The following is a 25,969-nucleotide window of genomic DNA, read 5'->3' as shown; positions in this document are numbered from 1 at the left end:
AAATAATAGAATTTAGCAGATGCCCAGGGGTCCCACCTGATTGATCTAGTATTTTTTGAGAAACCAACTAAGTACGTACTTGAGATGACTAGATATAGGCCACACCTGGCCTGACCAGAGTGACGCATACTACTGACTTCACCAGGGGAACCAATCTCAGCCTTGCAACTTGAAGGACCTCCCTTTTGGGGAGGGAGAGAAAAAGGTAGAAAAGAGAACGCTGAGGCTGGGAGCTTCCGAGAGTGGACTGGAGAGGGGCTGCTCAGCTGACTCCTATAGAAACTACAGACCCCAGGTGGTGAGTTAATAGAAACGAAGCCAGCTCTTCAAATTAGCTGAGCTGGAAGCAAGTTTGGGGATTGGGTCAGTCTTTGCTAGAGCCAGGGAGCTTATCCATTTTTCTCTTCCCCTATTCCCTTGTCCTTGGCTTTATTAATTTCATCTTTGTTATATATTTTATTCCCATTAAAAAACCTGATTTGTTTGTGGAAAAGAGGCGGTTAATTTCTTTTTTTATTGGCCTGGGAGAAATAACTAAAAAAGACAGTTTGGAAAGGCGGGAACTTTGGACCTAGAGGTCCCTCATTATTTTCTGCACCCCAATATTATGGCGAGCCACCATATTAAATTTGGCCCTTAGAAGCCCCTATGAAGGGTCTCTAATGTGCCAAGCACTATGCAAGGCACTGGGGACACAGAGATGGAACTTAAACAGCCCCTTCCCCAAGCAGCTGACATTCTACCAGGAACTACTCAGTCAGTCATTAAACTTTATTGTTATTACTTATTATCATTCTGTTTATTGTGTTTACACAATGTATAATTTATTACCTGTTTATATGATATATCATATATTTATAATATTATTATTGTCATTTAACCATAAACTGTATTAAGCCCCTACATGTACCAGGCCCTGTGCTAAGCACTGAAGATACAAAGAGAGGTCAAAGATGGGCCCTGCCCTCAAGGAGTTCACAGTCTCATGGGGGAGATGATATGAAATAACTACAAACCAATGTGCATGAATTAATTTGGCACAAATTGTCCATGGTCCCTGGGCTAGCAAGAGTCAGAGCTCGTTACTAGGCAGCGTGCTGAGTTCACGGGGAACTTGAACCTGACTTTGGCCAGACCTTTCAGCACTTCCCTTTGGGGTCCTGTATTTATGTGTCTGCTTGAACCAGATTGATGAGGAGGGGTCTGTCAAGGTCCATTGGCCTAAAACTGGAGTTTCCTCATGCTGCACCCTCCCTCCACATCCTGGAGACAGCCATGCAGGGGGGCTCCTCCCACTGTGGGGTTCAGGGGCCCTCCTGGCTCAATGTGACTCTGGGGGAATCAGTAGCAGCCTGGGGGCGGAAGGGGGGGGACATGCTTCCTGTTCTTAAAGAGTCCAGTACAATCCTGAGGGTGTTTCAGTAGCACAACAGATAGCCACGGAATCAGAAAGAAACATTCTTTTTAGGAAAGGCTCCGTTTCTGACAGCGCCAGCTGAACTTCTGCCCCAAACTGGGAACAACTGACCATCAAGGTCTTGCAGTGGAGAGAGCCCTGCATTTGAAATGAGTGGACTTGGGTTCAAATCCTGTTTCTGCTCTTTACTTCCTGTGTGATGTTGGGCAAGTCACTTGTGAGCTATAGCTTCTTTATCTGCTAAGTGAAGGCGTTGTACTGGAGGACTTTGGATGTCTCTTCCAACCTGGAATATAGGATAATACCACATCTGAGAATCTCAAATTTGTAGCTGGAAGAGACAAGAAACTACTGGCTCCAACATCCTCATGTTACAGAAGAAGAAACTGAGCTCAGAGAAGGGAAATCATTTCATAACCAGATTAAAATGTAACTGGGAAATGTTTATCGAAATAAATAAAAACACAATACAAGGGAGATGTTAATTTGTGATTTTCTAAGTCAATCTGCCCCACGATGCTTCCTTCAAATCAATTGGGATTTTTTAAAATAATAAGCGTTTTTTGTCATTTCATTCACTGTTTTTCATACATAGAGACAAGTATAGATACCAGACCTGTGCTTTCATTGACACAGGACATCCCTGGATGATGAAACTCCTTCTACCGATGCATGTCATCCCTTCTCCACAATGCCTGAGTACGGGGGTGGGGGAGGGGGGTGACTTTCCCAGGACCACACAGCCAGGGTTTTCCAGAGGCAGGACTGGAACCCAGGTCTTCCTGGCTTTCTATACAGGGAGCCACCTGATCTACTCATGTACAAGGAAAAATAGTTTGGGACTTTTTCCTTTAAACGCTTTCCCTTCCCTTTCTTTCTAAGACAAACATGAGTTCCTTGAGGGTAGGGACGGCTGGTTTTCACTTTTTTATGCCCCGTACCCAGCAAAGCCTAGCAAACAGTCATCAATTAATAAATGCTCATCAACATGAATTGTTTTCAGTAATGCCTATTGCCTCTGTCCAATATTTAGATTTCTTTTTACAATGTCTAATTTAGGGAGGGTTTTGTTTTTCAGTTTTGCAAAAGCAATTTGGTGGTGAAAGCATGTTGCAATAACCATTTATGGATCCCCATTGAAATGTAATGTACAATAATAGCAGTGTTTACTGATCTGAGCAAGGAGGAGAAAACAGGCCACCTCTCACCATGAGTCCATCATCTTTCATCTCCCCCCCGGGTGGATGCTGGGTGATGGGACAGGGCATCCCTCCTGCCCAGAGCATGAAATGTTTCACAGGAAGCCAGCAGAGTCCTCCCTCTAAGCAAGGCTGAGCCCCCACTACTGGCTGGGCATTCAGCCTTGAACCTCAGGCCAAGGCAGCATGCCTGGGATGAAGACAGGCTCCTCCCAGTCTGAGGAGTCTCTTCTGGTGAGAGGGAGGGGGGCTTATTGCTTGTCTAAGAAGCAGCCCCTCTGTGAAGACTCGAGAAAGGCTCGTGACCTTGCTGTTCAGACCCAAGACCCCCTCCTCTTGGGCTCCAGGACAATGCATGGTGGGGGAGCCTGTCTGGATGCAATGATGTCATCCGTTCTTGCCTCAGACAGCGTGCTAGTCTCAGGCTTGTACAGCCGATTTCTTACACCACAAGTCAAATCTGGGCTTGGTAGCTAATGCTAAGCTTGATAGACTTGGGCCCATCAACCTTAGTTAGGGACTGGTGAATGTGACAGTTTTCAAATATCCATGAAACCAGCTCACTAGCGCCACCTCAAGGCAAATACCTTGGATTTGTAATATGAAGACTGGGTTCAAATCTCTGTGTGACCTTGGCCAAGTCACTTAAACTCTCTGGGCCCTTTTTGTCATTTATAAAACTAAGAGGTTGGACTAGATGGCCTCTAACATCCTTTAGCAGCCTAATTCTGTGACCCAATGAATATTTACCATTCTCTGAATGAGGAGCCAAGATAGCCTGTTTTGTTTTGATTGAGTTTCTAGAAGCCTCTGCCTAACCCTACCACCGTGGAGCATGACAAATCCACGAATAACACCAATGCCAACACCAATGCCAATGCCAACACCAATGCCTGGGCATTTGAACTCTACAAATCCTGGGTTTCTGACCATCTGTTGCATTGTTTAAAGTTTCAGGAAATTCAAGTTCCATTTTGTTGGATTTTCCAGACTAGAGGTTCATCCGTCTAGGACAGAGGTCTTAAGTGACATCCCAGGAAGTCCCCATAGGGCTGATATAAGAGTAGGCACTTAGCCCTGCTTCCTGAGGGCCAGAAGGTGTCAGCTCAGTGCAGAGCCAGCAGTGTTCAGTAGCAGAAGGAGGAAGTAACCAAAGTGAGATGACCCCCAAATCCTGTCTCCTCCTTCTCCTCCTCCTCCTTCTCCTCTTCCTTATTAGAGCCATTCTTTTTATTTTATTTTATTTTTTATTCAGGGAATAAAACAAGGATGTCCATAACATAGTATAATAAAAAAGGTGATTGCGCATGAAACTGCAAATCCATTAGGTATAACTTGCTATTCCTTTTGAATATATAATGAAGTTATCATGTAAATTCCTTTTTAAAACTTTTTTCTTTGCCCCCTCCCCACTCTAGAGACGACGACTGTAAGATACAAACATGCGTATGTGTAAAATCATTCTATATGTTCTTCTATTTGTCAGTTCTTTCTCTGGATGCAGATACTGTCTTTCTTCATGGGTAGTTAATTTGGGTATTTATAATAGTCAAAATGACTTTGTCACTCAAAGTCGTTCTTAAAACAATATTGTTGTCACTGTATACAGCATTCTCTTGGTTCTGCTCATTTTGCTCTTCATTATTTCACGCAAGTTTATCCATGTTTTCTAAGATCATTGAACTCATCATTTCTGATAGCATAGTAATATTCCATCATGATCATATACCACAGAAAGGGAGGGAGGGAGAAAAATTTGGAACTCTAAATCTTATGAAAATGAATGTTGAAAACTACCCTTACATGTAAATGGAAAATAAAATTAAAAAGATCATATACCACAACTTTTTCAGTCATTCTCCACTTGATAGGCAGCCCTGAAATTTCCAGTTCTTTCCCACCACATAGAGAGCTGCTATAAATGGTTTAGAACATAGGTTCCTTTCCCTTTTCCCCTAATCATCTGTGGAAATAGACCTAGAAGTGGCATTGCTGGGTCAAAAGGTATCAGTAATTTAATAACTCTTTGGGCATAATCCAGATTGTTCTCCAAATTGGTTGGATCAGTTTATAGTTCTACCAACAATGAATTATTGTCCCAATTTTTCCACATCCCCTCCAACTTTTGTCACTTTCCCCTTCTGTCATTTTAGCCAATCTGATACATGAAAAATGACGTCTCAAGATTGTTCTATTTTGCATTATTTTTGTCTATTCAATAATGATTTAGGGCATTTTTTTCAAATGACTATAAATTGTTTTGATTTTTTATCTAAACATTTCCTGTTCATAGCCTTTGACCATTTATCAATTACAGAATGACTCGCATTCTTATAGGTTTTACAAAGTTCTTTATATATTTGAGATATGAGACCTTTATCTGAAAGGTTGTCTATACATTTTTTTCCAGATTATCTGCTTTCCTAAAGACATTCTTAATATGCTCATTTCTGCCTCAACTGAAATGTGTCAGGAATCACATTATCCTTATCTCCTTCTGGGCTGGGCTGGCCACAGAGCTAGCTGGGAACAGCATGGTTCTTGAACAGACTGACCTCTTGCTGTTCAGCCTTGTAGCCAGTCTTGAGTACCATTGGCTCAGCAGGATTCAGTACCAGGCTTTTCCACACTGTCCTTCCAGAAGAGCTGAGGAGATCTCCTCCCATCACCAGTGGCTGTGGGAGCTTTACCACGATCTTGGACCTTATAATGTGTCATCTGCTGGGGATTGACGAGCCTTACCTTTAAGAAGTGGTTTATTGGACCTCAGCAAAAGTCCCTCCTTTTTACCACAGTTTTCCTGGGCCATTGCACTCATTGTTCACTTTTTATTCAGGAATACTGATGGAGAGGAAGCTATGTTGAAAGTTTGAGGGGCAGCTAGGTGGCGCAGTGGATAGAGCACCGGCCCTGGAGTCAGGAGGACCTGAGTTCAAATCCGGTCCCAGATAATTAACACTTACTAGCTGTGTGACCCTGGGCAAGTCACTTAACCCCAATTGCCTCACTAAAAAAAAAAAAAAAAAAAAAAAGTTTGGGAGAAGCTGCCTCAAGGGAGCTGAGTTCAGATCTGGGGTCAAACACATACTTGTGACCCTGGTAATATCACTTCATTTCTGTGAACCTCAGTTTTCTTTATCCATAAAATAGGATAATAATACTTGCAGACAGTCTAAGAAAAGTGTTCAATGGAAAAGAACACTAGAACTAAAGTCTGGGACATCTGAGTTCAAAGCTTGCCTCTGAGACTTAGTAGCTGTTTGACCCTGGGCAACTCCAGCCTCTCTGGCCATCCCTTTTCTCTTCTGAAACAAGGAGATACTAAGAGCTGTAATACCTCACTCACAAGATTGGCAGGTGGAAAAAATAAGAAAATAAAGTGCTTCAGAAACCAGAAAGCACTTATATCATGTCCTGTCTGGAGAATATCTACTACTATTTTTTTTATTGTTGTTGTTGTTGGTCTCATCATCATTATCATCATTAGTGTTGTTGTTGTTGTTGTTGTTAAAACTTGCAATGCTGGGCAGCTAGGTGGCGCAGTGAATAAAGCACTGGCCTCGGATTCAGGAGGACCTGAGTTCAAATTCAGCCTCAGACACTTGACACTAGCTGTGTGACCCTGGGCAAGTCACTTAACCCTCATTGTCCGGCAAAAAAAAACAACCAAACAAAAAAATAAAACCCTTGCAATGCTTTAGAAATATGACCTATTACTATGAACTCCAAATGGTAGCAAAATCAAGCAGAATCCATGGGTACTAGAGAATAAAGAAACCAAGTAGTTCATCATACAGGTTGCCATCTTCAAAATGGTCAGCTTCCATTTTTTGAAGAATTAGAATTTTTAAACAGATAAACCACAATGGATTCTATATGTATCTGGAGAGAGAGTTGGACATGTTAAAGTGATTTGAATTGTCTTGAAACTAGACTCTATCGACCTGCCCCTCTCCCCCCACAAAAAAATAATCCAAGAGTCTAAGGGGAACCTTTGGCCAATCCTTTATTTCCTGTGAAATTGAAGAATAGCACTTTGAACTCTTGCTTTGCTAGATGGTTATTCCTGGCGTCCATGTTATTTAAATTCTAACACCTACTGGAATGGAAGTTCTTTGAGGGCAGAGACTACTATTTCACATGTGTTTTTGCATCTTAGTACCTAGCACAATGTCTGGCACATAATATGCCCTTAATAAATGCTTGCCGAATTGAATTGAAAGTGCTTTCTTTATAAGACTTGTAGTACTGAAGGCATGGGAGCTATTGTTGTTGTTGTTACTTATTAATACTGTTTTCAGTATTTTTACTTTAACTAAAATTCTTTTTTTGTGTCCTTCATTAAGACCCAATCCAATCTTTTCTAGTACTTAGAAATACATATTAATTAGGGCACAATTATATTATCAAATGAAGGCTGTTTCAAAGATGAGCAATTTATTTTAACATGGTTATTGAGGAATTTTGTTTTGCTTGATTATACATATTTGTTACATGAATTTTGTTTGTGTTTTTTTTCTTTTCCAATTGAGAGGAGGTGAAGCAGGAGGGATAGAAGGTAGATTTTGATTCATTGAAAAATGTCTTAAGGGTTATTGTAGGAATTCCTTTTGAGTCTTGATTTGATTATGGATTTAATCAATAACTTTCTTGAAGTCCCAATTAAAATCTCACTTTCTACAGGAAGTCTTCTCTAATAGCTTATCATTCCAGTGCTTTCCCTTTGTTAGTCATTTCCTATTTATCCTGTATATAGCTTGCTTTGTATATGTTGGTTTGTACGTTTTCTCCCCCATTAGACTGAGGGTAGGGACTATGTTTTGCCTCTTTTTGTATCTCCAGTGATTATCACAGTGCTTGGACCAAAGTAGGTGCCTAATAAATATTTATTTATTAATTTGTTATTAACTTTTGATGTCCTTTCCAAATCCAGTGTTCTTACCACCTTGACTTCCTTGACATGCTGCCTTATGCTGAGGTAGTTAGAAAACTGGACTTGCATTCAAGAGATCCCTGGATTCACATCTGACCTCTGACATTAGCAGGAGAGCTAAGCCAAGTGTTTGACCTTTGGATGTAGGGTGGTACAGTGAATGCAAAGCCACAGCAACTGCCTTTAGATTGTGGCTCTGCCAGGATTACTCCTTGTGTGACCTTGGGCAGGTTGTTTACCTTTTCTGGACCTTGGTTTCCTCATTTGTAATACTGGGGGTACGGTGGATTATTTCACCTCTGAGTTCCTTTCTAGCTTTAGGTTTTAGATCCTATGAGTGTTTGACCTCTCTGAACCTCAGTTTCCTTTTCTGTAAAACAGGTTTATTAATATATGCAGTTCTTGCCTCACACAGTTGTAAAGAGAGAATGGATGGCCAGGGCCTGCCAGGCCTCAATGCTCCCAAAGAAATGGCAGTTCCCATTATGATTATTCCAATCAATCCATCATTCCATTGAACATCACTTGTTGTCCAAAATGGGAGGGCGTGAACCTCTGTATCCCAGGAAGCCTGGTAATGTGACTTGGAGGAGGAGTTGCCTGGAAGGTCTGCTGAGCAGGAGGGGCACAGCTTCACTTTTCAGGAGCTAAGAATGAGGTGGCACTGCAGTTGGATGCTGACGCCTGCTCCCTGGGAGATGCAGGACCATCCCTGACTAATTAGAATATTGTCATGGGCTCAGTGGCATAAACTCCAGTCTCTGAAGATGTGTGAATAGTCTGACCAGATGTTGACTGGTACAGATTCAGAGACTGCAGTGCTGGTGAGCAGCTTAGTGAATGTAGGCAACGACAAAGTGGGCACCAATCAGATGGTCCAGAACAGGCCTGTGAGCTACTTGGCTGACAGCAAGCTGTCCCCAAGGGAAGGGAGCAGAGCTATACTGGCGGGCTGACTGAGGCAATGAAAATGGCAACCACTGCAAGTGCCAGCAATCTGGAAGAAAAGGAGACTAGGAGTGGCATGGACACAAGGAGAATGTCTTTGGTCTTACTTCGGCTGAAAGGAACTTACACCTCTTTATTGAATCTGGTATTTGGGGTTTAGGTGCCATCATTTGTCATTCTTTCCATTCATTCATTCATTTATTTATTTCATCCATCCATTCACTCACCCATCCGCCCATCCATCCATCCATCCATCCATCCATCCATCCATCCATCCATCCATCCATCTATCTATCTATCTATCTATCTATCTATCTATCTATCTATCTATCTATCTATCTATCTATCTATCTATCTATCTATTTGCAAGGCAATGAGGGTTAAGTGACTTGTCCAAGGTCACATAGTTAGTAAGTGGCAAGTGTTTGAGGCTGGATTTGAACTCAGGTCCTTCTGAATCCAGACTCAGTACTTTACCCACTGCACCACCTAGCTGGCCCCCCCATTCTTTCTATTTAAATGTTGGTTTTTGTTAATGGTTACTAAGTTTAACATAAAAACTAATGAATTCTTAAAAAGAAAGAAAAGACCCTCCCATCTCCCTCCCACTCAGCACTCTACCTTCACCACTGTGCCTTTGCCCTGGCCATCTCTATTGGATGGAATACTCAAGCACCCCATTCTACATGGAGCCTTCCTAAAGCCCAAACTCCTACTGCCCTTCTCCCAAAATCACCTTGTGTTTATTGTGTGTGTTTACTTTCAGGTCTTTATGATATTCCTTGACTTATAGAATCTTAGGTCCTTGTGACTTAGTATCCCCCAAATCTGTTGCTCACCCCACTGCCTGGTCACTCTTTTCAAGACTGTCCCCAACCCAGGCTCATTTTTTGATTTGTTTCACCTTTTAAAGGGCCACCCAGGGTGTGGCCAAGGCTTAATAAACCAGGCACTAGCTGTACTTAATTCCCTCAATTTTATGGAGAATTTCACATCTTGTGGAGAGCTTAGAGACATTTTTGCACTTGATTTAAAACCTCCAAAATTCATTGTCTCTATTACTTGACTTTCTCTCCTGTAATTTCATCAAATAGAGTGCACATGTGTGTGTACAGAGGGAAAGGCTAGGGGTGTAAATCAATGATCAGGAATGTCCTGATCACCCCCCGCCCCCCCCCCCCCGCCACACACACACATACATGTGTACAAGTTGTTTCCTGAATTCCTAAAAATCAGGAAATGTCTCCTTTTTATGCACATCAAGAGACTGTAAGGTCATTGAGATCAGTTTCACCTTCCTTTATATCCCTAGCTTTTACCACACGGCTTGGTACACACTGGACACTTAATAAACATTTATTGACTGACATACACAGCTGCTGAAAGGAATTAATTTTTTAGTGTCCTCTCCCTCGTCACATTATCATGTTATGTCTCTTTTTATGTATCCTCTCTCTTTCCCCAGAGGAATAACCTCCTGGATTTTTGGACCTTGCATCCTCAATGCCTAGGTCAGGGTCAAGCATCTAACAGGTGTTTACTCAACACTCCTCAAATTCAATTCAATGAGAATCCAGGAGCTGAACCTCATCAGAGATTATAAGCTCTCTAGACAGTGAAGGATGACATCTAACAAGGCTCTCAAAGGAAGATTCCTTTCAGACCCAATGCAGCCCATGTCAACACCAAGGCATGTCCCATAGCACTGGGCTTTGCATGAGAATGGCTAAAGTCTCTAAAAAACAAAAACAAACAAACAAAACCACTGGAAGCATAAAATTGGAGTGATTTCACCCAGATCTACTATGGCTGATCTCTCACACCTACAACTGTTTCTTAAGATGTGGCTGGAGCCCAAAGACATGAAGTACATTGCCCAAGGTCACACAGCTAATGGCAAAGCCTCAGATCTCCAGACTCCCAGACTACTTCCCAGAGGCCAAATAAGGAGAGTTTCAGAATAAATAAAATTTAAACAACTCTTAAAATAAATCAAAATGCATTCAATTTAATCATTGCATTTTTAATATAAATATGACATTAAAAGGGTGGTGTTTTGTTCTGAAAATTCAGGGAAAATAATGATACTGATGCAACGTTAATGGCTCTTTCTCTTCAACACTATGTGGTCACACTTCCCTTCCTAAAGTCAAGTCCCATACAGGAACTGTCAAGTTCCTTCCCCCTTCTGAGCCTCAGCTTCCTCATTTGTAATATTAAAGGGGGGTAGGGGATACAATGGTACTGGCTCTAGGGTTAGTGGCCCTGGGTTCAAACCCTGCTTCTGGTCATCATCATCTGCGTGTGTGTTTGAGCAAGTCACAACTTTTGTGGATCCTCAATTTCTTCATCTGTAAATGAAGGGATTGGACTGGCAGGGCCCTGAGATAACTTCTAGCTCAAGAGGCATTCCCATGATCTCCAAGGATCCTTTTGGCTCTGACATTCTGTGACTCTCTCATAGCACTTTTAACTTAAATAGGGATGGGGTGACAGAGCTCCTTTTTCATGTAATACAACCATAAAAAGGGGAAAAGGAAAACAACTTCATCTTCCTAGGAAATTTCCCTCCCGTAAATAAATAATTTCAGAGGAAGTCAGGATGTGCTTAATACACTGTAATATGCAATATGTAAGAGCAAAACAATCTCATAGAAGTGTAAATTGCAATCTAGACTTTGTTGCCATGATTACTTAATTCAACCCCTTCATTTTATCTTTGCAGAAAGAAGCCTAGGGAGGTGAAGGACTTGCCCAATGTCACAGAGGTAGAAAGTGGCCAAACTAGCATTGAAACCATGTCTTTCTTTCTTTCTTTCTTTCTTTCTTTCTTTCTTTCTTTCTTTCTTTCTTTCTTTCTTTCTTTCTTTCTTTCTTTCTTTCTTTCTTTCTTTCTTTCTTTTGGAGGGGCAATAAGGGTCACATGACTCGCCCAGGGTCACACAACTAGTAAGTGTCAAGTGTCTGAGGTCGGATTTGAACTCAGGTTCTCCTGAATGCAAGGCTGGTGCTTTCTCCACTGCACCACCTAGCTGCCCCCCAAACCATGTCTTCTGATTGCAAATTCCTCTTCTCCAGGCTTCTTCTCCCTTCCCAATGGCAGTAACTCCAGACATGTCACTCTCCTTGTTGCTCAGGTGCATGGAAGGCTTCTGGGAGTTTGGATCATTTTCTTGCTCTGTTCTGTCCCATATTCCTTCCCATCTCATACAGTGTTCCATGAGGCCACTGGAGCAGGTAGCAGACCTCGGTTTCCACTAGATGGCATCCCAGCCACATAATTAGACCACCCAACGCAACACAGGAGGGAAGGAGTGCTTGACATCCCCAGTAAGGCTCCAGTGGAACCCTGACAATGATCCAACAATTGAAACTGTCAGAAGAACAAGTCAGTGATCCCACAGCAGGGAGGTGTTTGGCTGCCCCTCCCCCCCTGCCCCTGTTGTAATGCACAAACATTGATGTGACAGTCTGTATCCACAGCATGGGCTGGATCTGCCATAGGAGGGTCAGGGAGAAGCCTTTGGGCATGCAGCTGAGTGCCAGCCACCATATTTCTTACTGTTCTGCTGTCGCTGAAGAGTGACTGTACTAGGAGGTCAAGGGATTGGAAAGGAGCAAGCTGGTGCCGAAAAGGATGGGAATAAGACTGTTTACCAAAGCTAAAAGTTGTTTATAGACAGCCCATCTCAAAGTGGAGGCTGTAGGTTTACAGGAGATGGGAGAGGATGGGAGAACACCAAGAGATTGAGGCACAGGGATGGAACATGGCAAAGGAGCCCTTTGCTCAGTTTCATAAGAGGCTATTATGCATTTACCTGAGATGGCCCTTTGGTAGAAAAGTAGGAATTCCCAGAATCAAGATGGACTGTGCAGGCACCAACAGGGAAACTGAGACAAGAACACGAGAGCACTACAAATTGCTTTGACTTTGAGCCCATCCCTCTCATTTTACCCAGGAAAGATGAAAACAAGCATTTATTAAGCACCCACTAATGTGCTTTGGAGATATCATTTAATTTGATCCCCAACAATCCTGGAAAGTTGGATGCTATAATTATCCCCCTTTTATAGTTGGGGAAACTTTTTTTTTAAATACAGAAGCTAAGTGACTTGCCTGGGGTAACATAGCTAAGAAGCATCTAAGGCCAGATTTGAATTCCAAGGCTCCTGACTCTAACCATTGAACCACCTAACTGTCTCTCTTCTGTATAGAGGGGAAAAAAAGGTGACCTCTCTTAGGTCAATGAGAAGGTAAATAGGCACCATCCCTAGAGAAGAAGGACTGCTTCTGACTCCAGAATCAGGGAACTTGGTCTTGATTCCCATTACTATCAGTGTAGGCTTCTCTTTTCTCATTAAATAAGAGGGTTGGAATAGAGGGACTCTGAATGTATCATCCTCCAGCTGAGGGTTCTAGCAAAGCAAGAAGCACCATTTTCCTGCCTAAGGGATAGAACTGTCACAGCACCATGCCTCTCCAGGACTCAGAGTTCTTATGCATGAAATAAAATTGGACTCGATTACCTCTGTGGTCTCTTGTAGCTCTAAGAATGACATAGTAAGTAATAATGTAATAATGACTTCCATGTGTCATTTCATGGGTCTTCAACACAAGTTGGGGAGTTGGTGCCATTGCTACATCTACTTTACAGACAAGGAAACAGACTTAGGAAGGCTAGAGGATTTACCCTGGGTCTCCTCACTAGGAAGTATCAGAGGCAGGATTTGAACCCACATATATCTTGATTCTTCTTGAACAATCTATCTCCTCTGGTGTCATTTCCTCTCTAGCAAGGAACTCAGCCAGGATTTGAATCTAGGTTCCCTGAACTCCGCATCCATCTCCCTTTTCATCGCACTAGACATTGGATTACATCGAGTGATTCTAACCATGGAGCCAATTCTTTCTACCTTCAAGAAAAGTGAATACTCACATTTGAGAGAATTTGTTGTTGTTGTTCAGTCATTTCAGTATTATCTGACTCTTCATGACCCCGTTTAGCATTTTCTTGGCAGAGATACTGCAGTGGCTTGCCATTTCCCTCTCCAACTCATTTTATAGATGAGGAAATTGTGGCAAATAGGGTTAAGTGACTTGCCCAGGGTTATACAACTAGTAAATATCTGAGGCCAAATTTAAACTCAGGAAGTCTAGACAATGCCCAGGCTTTACCTTGGGCAATGTCACCACTCTAGGACTCAGTTTCCTCACTTGAAAGATAAGAATTTGGCTGGTATGATCTCCAAGGTCTCTTCTAGCTCTGCATCCTATGAGCCCAAGGTCTCCCAGTGCTCTGAGCCTCAGTTTCTTCATCTGAACCATGGGAATGGTAATTCTCATGTGACCTTCTTGGTAGTATTATGGATCTAGTATCTGGGGTATCTGAGGCAGTGAAGTGGTGCCATAGTGCACAAAGTGCTGGGCCTGAAGTCAAGAAGACTCATCTTCCTGAGTTCAAATCTTGCCTTAGTCATGTACTAGCTGTGTGACCCTGGGAAAGTCATTTAACCCTATTTGCCTCAGTTTCCTCATCTGCAAAATGAGCTGGAGAAAGAAATGGCCGAGCAAGAGGCAGTATCCATCAGATGTCTTAAGTATGAATAACTGGAGCTCCTGTTAGTATGAGCAGTGGTGTCTAATTATACAGGTGAGGAAACTGAGGCTCAGCAGGTACCATGGCTTCTCTGATGGTCTATATACAGCACATGTCTTCTGACTCCAAGCCCAAACCTCTCACCATGCTCTCTTTTGTTTTGTGAGGCAATTGGGGTTAAGTGACTTGCCTAGGGTCACACAGCTAGTAAGTGTCAAGTGTCTGAGGTCGGATTTGAACTCAGGTCCTCCTGAATCCAGGGCCGGTGCTTTATCTACTGTGCCACCTAGCTGCCCCCTATTTTATTAATTTTTTCATGCTCTCTTTCCTTGAGCCATTTCATTCTCAGGAGTTCAGAAGTGAAAGGAGTCTCAGTCAAGCCTGTACCTCTCTGACACCCCTTCCAGGTGGCCATTATCCAGTCTCTGCTTGAAGACTTCCCCCTAGAGTGAGCTCACTACCCAGAAGGGCAGCCTTGGCTCTACCGTTGATATGATCCCCATTGTATAGTACCAGATACATGTATGTATGAGTATGTGAAGTGAGCCCCAGAGCCAACAGACCTGCATTTGCCTCTTCCAATTATTAACTTTTGGTAAATCACTCATGATTTTCCCATCTGTAAAATGAAGATAATAATTCTTTCTATGTCGACCATATAGGGCTGCTATAAGTGAAAGGAGGCATTTTCTAAGCTGTAGTGTATGATTAGATGTAGTGTATTATATAAATGTCAGGCATAGCTATGTGATATCCAGTGTAGAAGGAACAATTTGTAATCTTCCATATTTGCTTTCCTTCGATAAACCACAAAATAAAAGTAGAAAGATGACGACTGCCTTCCATGTAGTTCCTCACACATAGTAGGCATCACTTCATAATGCTTGGTCATTGTTGCTTGATATGGGTCACTCTCTATGTTTTCACTAAGACTTTGAAGTCAGGCGACCTGGTTCAAAAGCCACCTTTGATGCTTACTATCTATGTCACCTCAATGAGCCTCCATTTTCTCTTCTGTAAAATGAAGAAATGGAACTGGACAACCATTAAGGGAGGGAGGGAAGGAGAGAGAGAGAAAATCTCTTATTTGAAGAGAGTAAGGAAATGACTGAATAACAACAAAACAAATTTGGCTGCAATGTATATCTCTCAGTTTCCACAGTGTGGATTCTGTTAGAAAAGCATCAAAAGCATGAAAACTCCCAAGGAGCTGAGGCTGGTGAGGAAAGTCTAGAGCAATGAAAAGAGGTGATTCTTAGCCTAGTGGGGGAAAAGGAGCACCAAAGGAGCCAGAGAAACCTCCTGGGCCTTGGATGGTGGGAAATTGGTAACTGGTGACAAAGAGCAGCTGTGGCTGTTCAGTTTTACTTAGTTTACATAATTTCTACACAAGAGATGGAGGCAGCTGGATGGAATGCTGGGCCCAGAGTCAGGAAGACCTGAATTTAAATCTGGCCTCAGACCCTTAGTAGCTATATGACCCTAGGCAAATCACTTCTCTTTTGTTTGCCTTAATCCACTAGAGAAGGAAATGGCTGATCAGTTCGGTATCTTTGCCAAGATACTGGGGTCACAAAGAGTTGGACAAGACTCAACAACAAGAACAACAACCAAAAATTAGATCATAGGTTGGAAAGGACTGAACAAAAATGACCGTTGAGAAATCTCAGCCAAATATAAGTAGAAAGAGAGTAAAATCATCTATCATCTCTGACTGCCTTCGAATCCCCAGGCTAAGATTAGCTACTTCTGGGGTTTTAAAAAGGAAATGTGATTATGAAGCCACAATCAATGGTCACTGAAATAATGTAGGACCAAAGGACCACAGATTTAAAGGCAAATAGTGTCTCAATTTTAAAAAAAATTCAACTGAATGAATTTGCCTTCAATTTCTGCCAACATCCTAGAACATATTGTTAAAAGGACATTCAGCGAATATCTACAAATGGAAGCAATGGCCACCAAGTTCTTCCTCAAGAATGGATGACCAAGACTGAAGTTCTTTCTTTTTTTTGGCAGGACTGTCAGTAGATCAGGGAATATCACATTTATCATTTGCTTAGATTTAAGCAAAGCATTTGGAACAACTCCTCAAGTTAGTCTCCTATGGGCTAGATAATAATTCTATAAGGTGAATTTCAACCAAGTTGAATGGATACACCCAAAGAAAATAATCAGCCAGCCAGTCATCAAATAGTTATTAACAGCAGTCAACACCTAGTGCTAAGTGCTAGGGATACAAATATGGAAAAAGAGAGTCCCAGCTCTCAAGGAACTTACAATCTTAATGAGTGAAGATAACACAGAAAAGGAAGCTGAGGAGGAGGTGGAGAAGAGAGTAAGGATAAATTATGAAGGATGTTGGATGCTAAAGAAAGGATCTTGTATCTGACCTTGGAGGTGATAGGGAACCATTGTTATCGAATGGAGGGAGTGATATGATCAGACTTGTCCTTTAGAAAAATCACTTGGATGGTAGAGTAGGTATGGGATGGAGTAGGGAAAGACTTAGGCAGATGATCTAATAAGCAGGCTGATGTAACAGTTTGGTGTGAGCTAATGAAACCCAGTACCAGGGTGGGGGCAGTGACTAACAATTGTGTAACATATTGAAGTGTTCAGACCCCTTTTTCTTGATTATCTTATTTAACACCTACAGCAATACAAAGAGGCTTATTCTCTTATTTAAGGATGAATTTTTCAGGGAAGGAAACTGATCACCAAGTGGCTTGCCCCTGGGGGTCACATAGTACTTCTCCTAGGTGACACCGAGCCCAGAGCTCTGGCCGATTTATCCTCTGGTCTTAGAAACAATCCAATGCTGTTTCTTCCCTGTAGGAATCTCTCTTCTTCCCCTGGCCCCCAACCTCTGCCAAAGAACAAAGGTAACCCCAAGCTGGCTTCTGAGCTTCTTGCATCCACCTGGAAGCCTCCTCCCACCTCAGTTATAGCCCAACAAATTCCCCAGTTTGCTGCACTTTAGACAGATCAGTTTACAATGGACAGTTCTAAATGCTTCCCCTCATTCATTCTGCCTTTGGCTTCGATAAGGGGGATGAGATTTTCTAACTTTCTGTCACCCCTCCACCCAGGCATAACCAACTTCTTCCCTCCTCTCCCATTCCAAAAGAAAAGTATTTGTTGTGTATACATGCCCTCTTTGCAAAGTAAATGGAAGTTAATTCCCTGAGTGAGGTGGGAGGAATGGTCCAATAAGGTCCTAGGATCACATAATTGGAGCTAGGAGGGACTTCAGATCTCCTCTAAGGCTAATTTTCCCCTTTAACAAGATGATGTTCACACATTAGTTAACAGCTCGAGGTCCTGGGGCCAAATGTTCAGAACCTAGATACTTCACCACCCTGCCTCCCAGGAATGCCTTGGGCCAAAACACTGGCTGGCTTTTACCAGATTGCTGTATGACACTATCCTGCATTCTTGGCCTTATTTGAGCCTTAGCTTCCTCCACTGAGCTCTGGGTTTGAATCCTGGAGCTGTGTGTGAGCTTGGGACAGGCCCTTCTCTTTCTGGGCCTCAGCATCTTCCTCTTTGAAATGGGTGTGTTGGACCGGACCATCTCTAAAGTCCCTTTCCATTCTAAATCCAACAACCTGAGCAGCTTCTCTCCCTTCACTTGAACAGCTTGGGGTGGGAGAAAGCAGGATGGTGGAGGGAAACCTAGATTATATTTAGGGGACCCACCTCAGCTGGTGGTCAGGGACAGTAGCACTGATGGCATTGCTAGGAGATCTGTTGGGGCAACTACAGACACAATGGAGTCAGTAAGACCTGAGTTCAAATCCAGCCTCAAACTCTTACTAGCTTATGTGACCTGGACAAATTTTTAAATCTCCATTTGCTTCAGTTTCCTCATCTGTAAAATGAGGATAATAATAGCACTGATTTTGCAAGGGTTGTTGGGAGGATTCAATAAGGTAACTGCAAAGTGCTTAGCACAGAGTGCCTTATATATAGTAGGGACTATATACGTTATTACCTAGAAAGGGTCTTTCTCTCTTCTCATTTCTCTACAGGCTGGAGTCCTATCTCAGGATTCAGCTGGAGCTGTTCTCTACAAAATCACCAATGATCTTTTAATTGTCAAATTGTCAAATGCCTTTTCTCAGTCCTCACCTTTCTTGATTTTCTTCCAACCTTTGCTATTTTCAGTAACCCTCTTCTCCCTGGTAATTCTTTTCTCTCCTGGTCCTCCTCTAATACATCAGACCTCTCCCTCTTAGTCTCCTTTGCTGGATGTTTTTTTAAAAATATATTTATTTTATTTTTATTTATGAAATAAGACAAGCATTTTCAAAACATAATAGAATTTTGGGGGCAGCTAGGTGGCACAGTGGATAGAGCACCGGCCCTGGATTCAGGAAAACCTGAATTCAAATCTGGCCTCAGACTCTTAACACTTACTAGCTGTGTGACCCTGGGCAAGTCACTTAACCCCAATTGCCTCACTAAAAAAAATAATAATAATAAATTTTTTAAAAAGATGATTGCAAATGAAACTCCAAATCTATTATGTACAACTTGTTATTCATTTTAAATATATAATAAAATGATCATGTAAATGTCTTCCTCCCCCCTTTTTTCTCCCCCTCCCCCACCCATATGTATATCTATGTAAAACAATTCCATATATACTTCTATTTATCAGTTTTTTCTTTAGGTACAGATAGTGTCTTCCTTCATATGTCCTTTGTAGTTAATTTTGGTATCTATAATGGTCAAAATGACTTAGTCACTCAAAGTTGTTCTTAAAACAATATTGTTGTTACTGTATACAATGTTCTCTTGGTTCTGTTCATTTCATTGTTCATTATTTTGTACAAGTCTATCTATGTTTTTCTATAATCAATGAGCTCATCATTTCTTCTGGCATAGTAGTATTCCATCACAAACATATACCACAATCTGTTCAGTGACTCCCCAATTGATGAGCAGCCCCACAATTTCCAGTTGTTTGCCATTGCAAAGAGAGCTGCTATAAACATTTTAGAACATATAGATTCTTTGCTTTTCCCCTAATCATCTTTGGGGAAAGACCTAGTAATAGTATTGATAGATCAAAGCGTGTAAGTAGTTTACTAACTCTTCAGGCATAATTGCAGATTGTTCTCCAAAATGACTGTATCAGCTCACAATTCCACCAACAGTGAAGTCCCAATTTTTCCACAGCCCTCTAACATTCATCTCTTCCCACTTCAATCATTTTAGCCAATCTCATAGGTATAAAAAGATATCTCAAGGTTGTTTTAAATTGCATTTTTCTAATCAATAATGATTTAGAGCTTTTTTTCATGACTATAAATTGTTTTGATTTCTTCATTGGAAAAGTGCCTGTTCATATCTCTTGACCACTTATGAGGTAGGGAATGATTCATATTCTTATAGATTTTACAAAGTTCTTTATATATTTGAGACATAAGATCTTTATCTGAAAAACCATCTATAAAACGTCCCCCCAATTTTCTGCTTTCCTTCTAATTTTGACTACATTTGTTTTATTTGTACAAAAACTTTTAAATTAATGTAATCAAAATTATGCATTTTATACATCATTCTGCTATTACATACTGTTTATTCATAAATTGTTTACCTATCTATAAGTCTGATAAGTAATATGTTCCATGTTCTAATTTTCTTGTAAAAGCTCTCTTTTTATCTAGGTCATGTACCCATTTTTTTCTTTATCTTGGAAAATGCTGGAAGATATTGGTCTGTGCCCAATTTCTGCCATATTGCTTTCCAGTTTTCCTTAGCTGGATCTTCATTCAGCTAAGGCCCACCAACCATGGGTGCCCCTCAGGACTTTTTCCCAAATCCTCTTCTCCTTTCCCTCTATACTATTTCTCTTGGTGATCTCATTAGCTCCCATGATTCAATTATTAGACCTATACTTTTAATTCTCAAATCTATTTATCTAGTCTAAAACTTTCTGCTAACTTCCAGTCTCCAACAGCTGACTAGTAAACACCTCAAACTGTATGTCCAGTAGGCATCTTCAACACATGTCCAAACCTCATTATCTTTCTCTCCAAAAAACCTCTTGCTTCCAAGCTTCCCTATTTTTCCCTATTGACAGTAGTTAAGGGTACCTCTATTCTCTCAGTCTCAACATCTTGCTCTCTCTTCCCTGCCCCCCGCCCCCCATATCCAATCTGTTGCCAAGGTTTGCTAACTTTTTGTTTGTAACCTCTCTCAAATATGGGCCCTTCTCTGATACTGCCACCAACCTTGTTGCAGGCCCTCATCTCCTCATACCTGGGCTATTTCTTTCTTCTCTCTCTCTCTTTTTTTTTAATGATTGTTAATGTTAGTTGTCTTTCACCCAAGGACAATAGCAGTTCATTTTATTAAAAACTAATAATCAAAAAAAGATATCCTACATATTCATTAAATCAAACATTTCTTTGTTGTCTGTGTAATAATATAATAATTAAGACCATCTTATGAGTTCCACATATAAAATCATAGAATCTCAGAGCTTTTTTATCATAAAAGTGTTTTATTATTTTCCAGTTACATGTAAAGATAGTTTTCAACATTTGTTTTCATAGGATTTTTAGTTCCAATTTTTTCTCCCATCCTTCCTTCCCTCCCCCCTCCCCAAGATGGAAAACAATCTGATAAAGGTTATATATGTACAATCACATTAAACATTTCTGCATTAGTCATATTGTGAAAGAAGAATCAGAACACAAGGGGAAAACCTCAAAAAAGAAAAAAAAAACAGCCAAAAAGTAGAAACAGTATGGTTCAATCTGCATTCAGAATCCAGTTCTTTTTTTCTGGATGTGGAGAACATTTTCTATCATGAGTTCTTTGGAATTGTTTTGGATCATTGGACTGCTGAGAAGAGCCAAGTTTATCACACTGATGATCACATCATGTTGCTGTTACTGTGCACAATGTTCTCCTGGTTCTGCTCCTCTCACTCCACATCAGTTCATGTAAGCCCTTCCAGGTTTCTCTAAAATCCGCCCGCTCATCGTTTCTTACAGTTCAATAGCATTCATGACATTCATAGACTGCGGCTTGTTCAGCCATTTCCCAATGCGTGAGCATTCCCTCGATTTCTGATTCTTTGCCAATGCCTGGACTATGTCAATAGCCTGACTGTTCCTCTGCTTGCTGCAAGGCTGTCCCTCTCCACTTCAGTTTGTCTTCCACTCAGCTTTCAAAATAATTTCCCTAAAGAACACATCTGACCAAGTCACCCCCTACTCAATAAGTTCCCTGTGATCTCCAGGATAAAGTAAAAAACCGTGTTTATCATTCAAAGCCTTTTATCGCCTGCCCCCACCCCCCTTTTACTTTGTTGATGCAGTGATTCTAGCCACCTTGATGTTCCTTGAAGAAGACACTCATTTTCACTGACTGTCATTCCTGGAAGTCTCTCCCTCCTTTATCTGACTCCTGACTTCCTTCATGTCCCAGCTAAAGTCTGACTTCCTACAGGAAGCTTTTCTCAATCATCCTTGATGCTAGTACCTTCCCTCTTTTGATTATTTCCTCTTAATCCTATATGTTACTTGTTTGTAAGTTGTGTCAAATTGTCTTCCCTATTAGATTGTGAGCTCCTGGAAAGTATTTTGTCTCTGTGTCCCCGTTGCTTAGCATAGTGGCTGGCACATAGTAGGTGCTTGATACAAGTTTGTTGACTGACTCCCATTGGTGGTCCTCTAGGAATCTAGATTACACCATGGGGATGAATCTCACCAAATGAGTCAGAATTGGAAAAGACTTGAGTGCATAATAAGAAACTGGAACAAATTTTTCTGCCCTGCACCAGGCTGTGGGGACCTGTTTCCCTAGGCTTTGGTGGGAAGGTGCTAGGGTTAAGAGAGGGCAGAGGGCAGGCTTCAGAAAGGGGAAGGCTGGATATCAGATGATTGGAGACCTGTGTATGCCAAAATCAGGATGTCAATCCCAACTTGGGCTACTCACTTGTGGACAATCCACTTGCCCTCTCTGAGCCCAGTTCCCAGAGTGGGGGACAATGAGCACCTGTTTCCTCTTTCAAAGGGACCTTTTTAGATCAGTTTTCCCCACAAATGCCTGAGCAGGCATTATAGCTCTCTTCACAAATGAGCAGTGGAGGCTCCTAGAGTCAGGAGGGACCTGAGGTTCATTCTTACTGGCCCAAGAATCCGCTCTGGGTGACCTGTGGCCATCCAGCCTCTTCTTGGAGACCCCCAGTGAAGCGGAGTCCTCCTCCCCAACCCTGGCTCAGATCCTTTTGGGAGGTCCCTCCGCAAAGCTCTTCTCTTGTTATAACTCCCTCAGGCCACATTAGGAACCGGAGTGCCAGAGCTTCTTTCTGGCTCCAAGGCCAGGGGACTTGACCTGCCCCTGCAAAGGGCCTTTTCTGCCTCCTCTCTAAAGTCCTTTGCAGCGCTCACGTTCACGTTCACGTTCTTTAATCCGAGTCAAGGGTGAAAGGAAGGCTAGGAGAGAGACAGGAAAGCTAAGGGAGGGGTGCGGAGGGTCAGGAGTAGGGAGAGCAGGAGGAGAATTTGTCTGAAGAAAGGGGAGGGATCGAGGCTCACCAGGCAGGAGAGACCAGAGGTGCTTCTCCCGGAAAGTGGGGTGCCTGGACTGAGAAGTGGGATCTTTCTCGGGCAGGGATGGGGACTGAAGAGGAGGGTTAGTGAACCAAGCATTGGGAAGGGTGGGAGGAGGTCGGAGATTAATGTGCCGGGTGGGCGGAGGAAGAAGAGGAAGGGGAGGAAAGGAATTTGAGGACTTAGGTGGGCTGGGCTGGGCTGGGCTGGGCTGGCCGGAACCGTGTCTGCCCTACCGTAGTTCCCTACAGCCACTGCTCCGGGTGCTCAGTCCGGGGACAGAGATCGCTGCTATCCTCTCAGCAGTCGATCCCCTCTGGCCTGCTCTCGGCTCCTCTGGGTGATCCCGACACCCCAGGGTCGCGACCAGGAGTTGGAGCAGGACAGGGCTCCATGGGACCGTCATGAAAGTTCCGGGGCAGCCGTCAGCCAGCCCGCCGGGCTCCTCGAGCCAGCAGCATGCCCCCACTGCCCACGAGCTGTTGGACGTGGCCGTCTACGGGGACCAGCTGAACTTCCTCCCCCAACCCGGGCTCCCCCAGCCCCCTCACGGCCCTTCGAGAGCCCCCTCGGCTCCCTCCTCGGCCGGCTTCGGGCTCCCTGACTACGGCGGGCCGGGGGCCCACCCCTACCTGTGGCTCAACGCACCGCCGGCCCTCGGCCAGCCCTCGTACCTGGCCGGCTACGGCGGCCCTGGCCAGCGGCCCTTCCTGCCCACCTCGCCCGGCTTCGGGGCGTCCGCCGCCGAGCTCACCTGGCTCTCGCTGTCCAGCCAGCAGGAGCTCCTGAAGGTCATGCGGCCACCGTACTCGTACTCGGCGCTGATCGCCATGGCCATCGAGAACGCCCCGGACAAGAAGCTGACTCTGAGCCAGATCTATCAATACGTGGAGGGCACCTTCCCCTTCTACAAGAAGAGCAAGGCCGGCTGGCAGAACTCCATCCGCCACAACCTCTCACTCAACGACTGCTTCAAGAAGGTGCCCCGCCACGAAGATGATCCAGGTATGCTGTCTCTGGCCTTCTGGTAGACTAGGGGCTGCCCCCCCCAACCCCTCCCCACCTCCAGAAGTCCATCTCTGGCTGGGTTTGTCCTACAGAACCGGGGCTTCTGAAAAGTTCTGCAGGTGCCCTCAAGACCCAAAGGGAATACCCTGCTCAGGTATCGTGGCCAAGTCCCTTGACCATCCTACACCTAGGTGTCCTCATTTGTAAAATGGGCTAGGTGGCCTGGGAAGTCTCTCCCAACTCTAATCAAGTCCCTTCGCTTCTCTGGACCTTTGGTCGCATCTAGGAAATGAGGAGTGAAATTGGTTTGCTTTGCTTTGCTTTGCTGAAATAGACACCCCCCCACCCCTTTTCGGGGCCCGGGCTGCCTTGGGAAGTGGGGTGTTCCCCTTCTTGCTAGAGCCCTTCGAGCAGAAGGTGAAGCACACATACCTGTCTGATGGGTTGTAGGCAAGGGCCATGTTCCATCCTACTCCAAAAGGTCACCTGCATGTACCATAGGTTGGGGGGGGGGGTATGGAAGAGGGCTGTCATCTTTCCAAAGGAGACTGCGAGCCCTACACAATGTTACTGGCTTTAACATAACACTTTACACTTTACAGAAGTTCTGTCATTTAAGTCTCACAAAATCCTGTAAGGCAGATTAATACCTCCAATAAAACAAACATTATTATTCTCAATTGTAAAATAAGAAAATGAAGCTCAGAGAGAAGTGAGTTGCCCGGGCTCACACGACTATTATCAGTGCAAAGTTCTGAACTCGGGTCTTTTTAAGTCCAAGTCCAAGGCTCTGCCTACTCTACATTAGGCTAATTTGCAAGGAAGGTGGTTGTGAATTCTTTATTTTTTCTTTTTTCAAGAATAATTATAAACATTTTTAAAGTTTTGAGTTCCAAATTTTATCCCTCCCTCCCTTTTCTCCTTCCTTAAGGCAGTGAGCAATCAGATAGATTATGCATGTGCAATTATGTAAAACATCACCATATTAGTCATTTGTACAAGAAAACTTGGATAAAAGAAAAAAATGAAAGAAAGTGAAAATAGCCTGCTTCACTTTGTATGCAATCAATAGCAGTTCTTTCTTTGGATGTGGATCGTCTGTTTCATCATTAGTCCTTTGGGATTGTCTTGAATCATTGTAGTGCTGAGAACAGTTAAGTTGTTCACAGTTCATCATCACACACTATGGCTGTCACTGTGCAAAATTTTCTGGTTCTGCTCACTTCTATACATCAGTTCATACAAGTCTTTCCAGGACTTTCTGAAATCATTTTGCTTGTCATTTCTTACAACATAATAAATAATATTCCATCTTTGTCATATACCACAGCTTATTTAGCCATTCCCCAATGGATGGCATTCCCTTGATTTCCAATTCTTAGCCAACACAAAAAGAGCAGCTAGAAATACTTTTGTGCAGATCGGTCTTTTTTCTCTTTTTTAGATTGTCTTTGGGATTGCTGGATCAAAGGGTCTGCACAATCAATTTTTCTTAAAAACAAAACAAAACAAAACAATCTACTGTTCTCCTGCAGGGAAAGGAAATTACTGGACCTTGGACCCAAACTGTGAGAAAATGTTTGATCATGGAAACTTCCGGAGAAAGAGGAAAAGACGAGGGGACCCCAATGGGACAGGGACACTGGGAGCTTTCTCTAAGTCTGAAGACAGTAGCTCTGGGACCCTCCAAAGCCCAGCAGAGAACCCCGGCCTCACTGACTCCACCTCCCCAGAGCTGCTCACCTCGCCCAGCTCTGGGCTCGATTCTAAACCCTCCCTGCTAGCTAAAGAGCCCAGTCCCTGCTTCTCTGACTTTGCTTCCACCATGGGGCCCCTGGCTAATGCTTGTGGAGTGTTCCCCAGGCACCTTCCAGGAGCAGGAGGGGCACCCGTGGGAGACTTAGCACTGGGGAGGCAGGTGAGCTCTGGCCTCAGCTCCTACCCAGCTTGCTCTACCATGGGGTATGGCATGCAACTTGGTCCCCAGGCTCAGTCCCAACCCATGAATGGTCATGCCACTAGCTTTCATAACTTCCATGTCAACAACTTGATCTATGGCAAAGAAGGGATGGAGGTTTAGAGTGAAGGATGAGAGAAATTCAGTCCTCACCAAACTGTTTTCTGTTCTTAAATTAGGCCCTGGTTCTTTCAAAAGCCTTTACTCTTGCTGTCTGGCTGGTGTAGCTTTCGGAGAAGCCTGGAGAAAGGGAGACAAGGAGCATTTATTCAGTGTTTGCTATGTGCCAGGCATTGTGCTAAGCACTTTACACATACCTCATTTGGTTATCACA

General features: G+C 43.1%; 1 protein-coding gene across 1 annotated transcript; it reads left to right on the top strand.

Annotated features, from left to right (window-relative positions):
* The first annotated feature begins 23,074 nt into the window (after window positions 1-23,074).
* FOXI2 (forkhead box I2) lies at window positions 23,075-25,758 on the top strand. Its single transcript, XM_043980685.1, has 2 exons — window positions 23,075-23,675; window positions 25,214-25,758. Exons 1-2 carry the CDS (start codon window positions 23,075-23,077, stop codon window positions 25,756-25,758), a joined length of 1,146 nt encoding a protein of 381 aa, XP_043836620.1.
* Window positions 25,759-25,969: the final 211 nt, after the last annotated feature.

The sequence above is a fragment of the Dromiciops gliroides genome, chromosome 2 (assembly GCF_019393635.1).
Source record: "Dromiciops gliroides isolate mDroGli1 chromosome 2, mDroGli1.pri, whole genome shotgun sequence".
Lineage (NCBI taxonomy): Eukaryota > Metazoa > Chordata > Mammalia > Microbiotheria > Microbiotheriidae > Dromiciops > Dromiciops gliroides.
This window is presented reverse-complemented; position numbering and strand designations above follow the sequence as displayed.

Excerpts from the sequence above, each read along its gene's own strand:
- FOXI2 (XM_043980685.1), top strand. The coding sequence starts at position 23,075 with ATGAAAGTTCCGGGGCAGCCGTCAGCCAGCCCGCCGGGCTCCTCGAGC. Across the intron at positions 23,676-25,213 it reads CCGCCACGAAGATGATCCAG|GGAAAGGAAATTACTGGACC; the intron begins GTATGCTGTCTC and ends GTTCTCCTGCAG.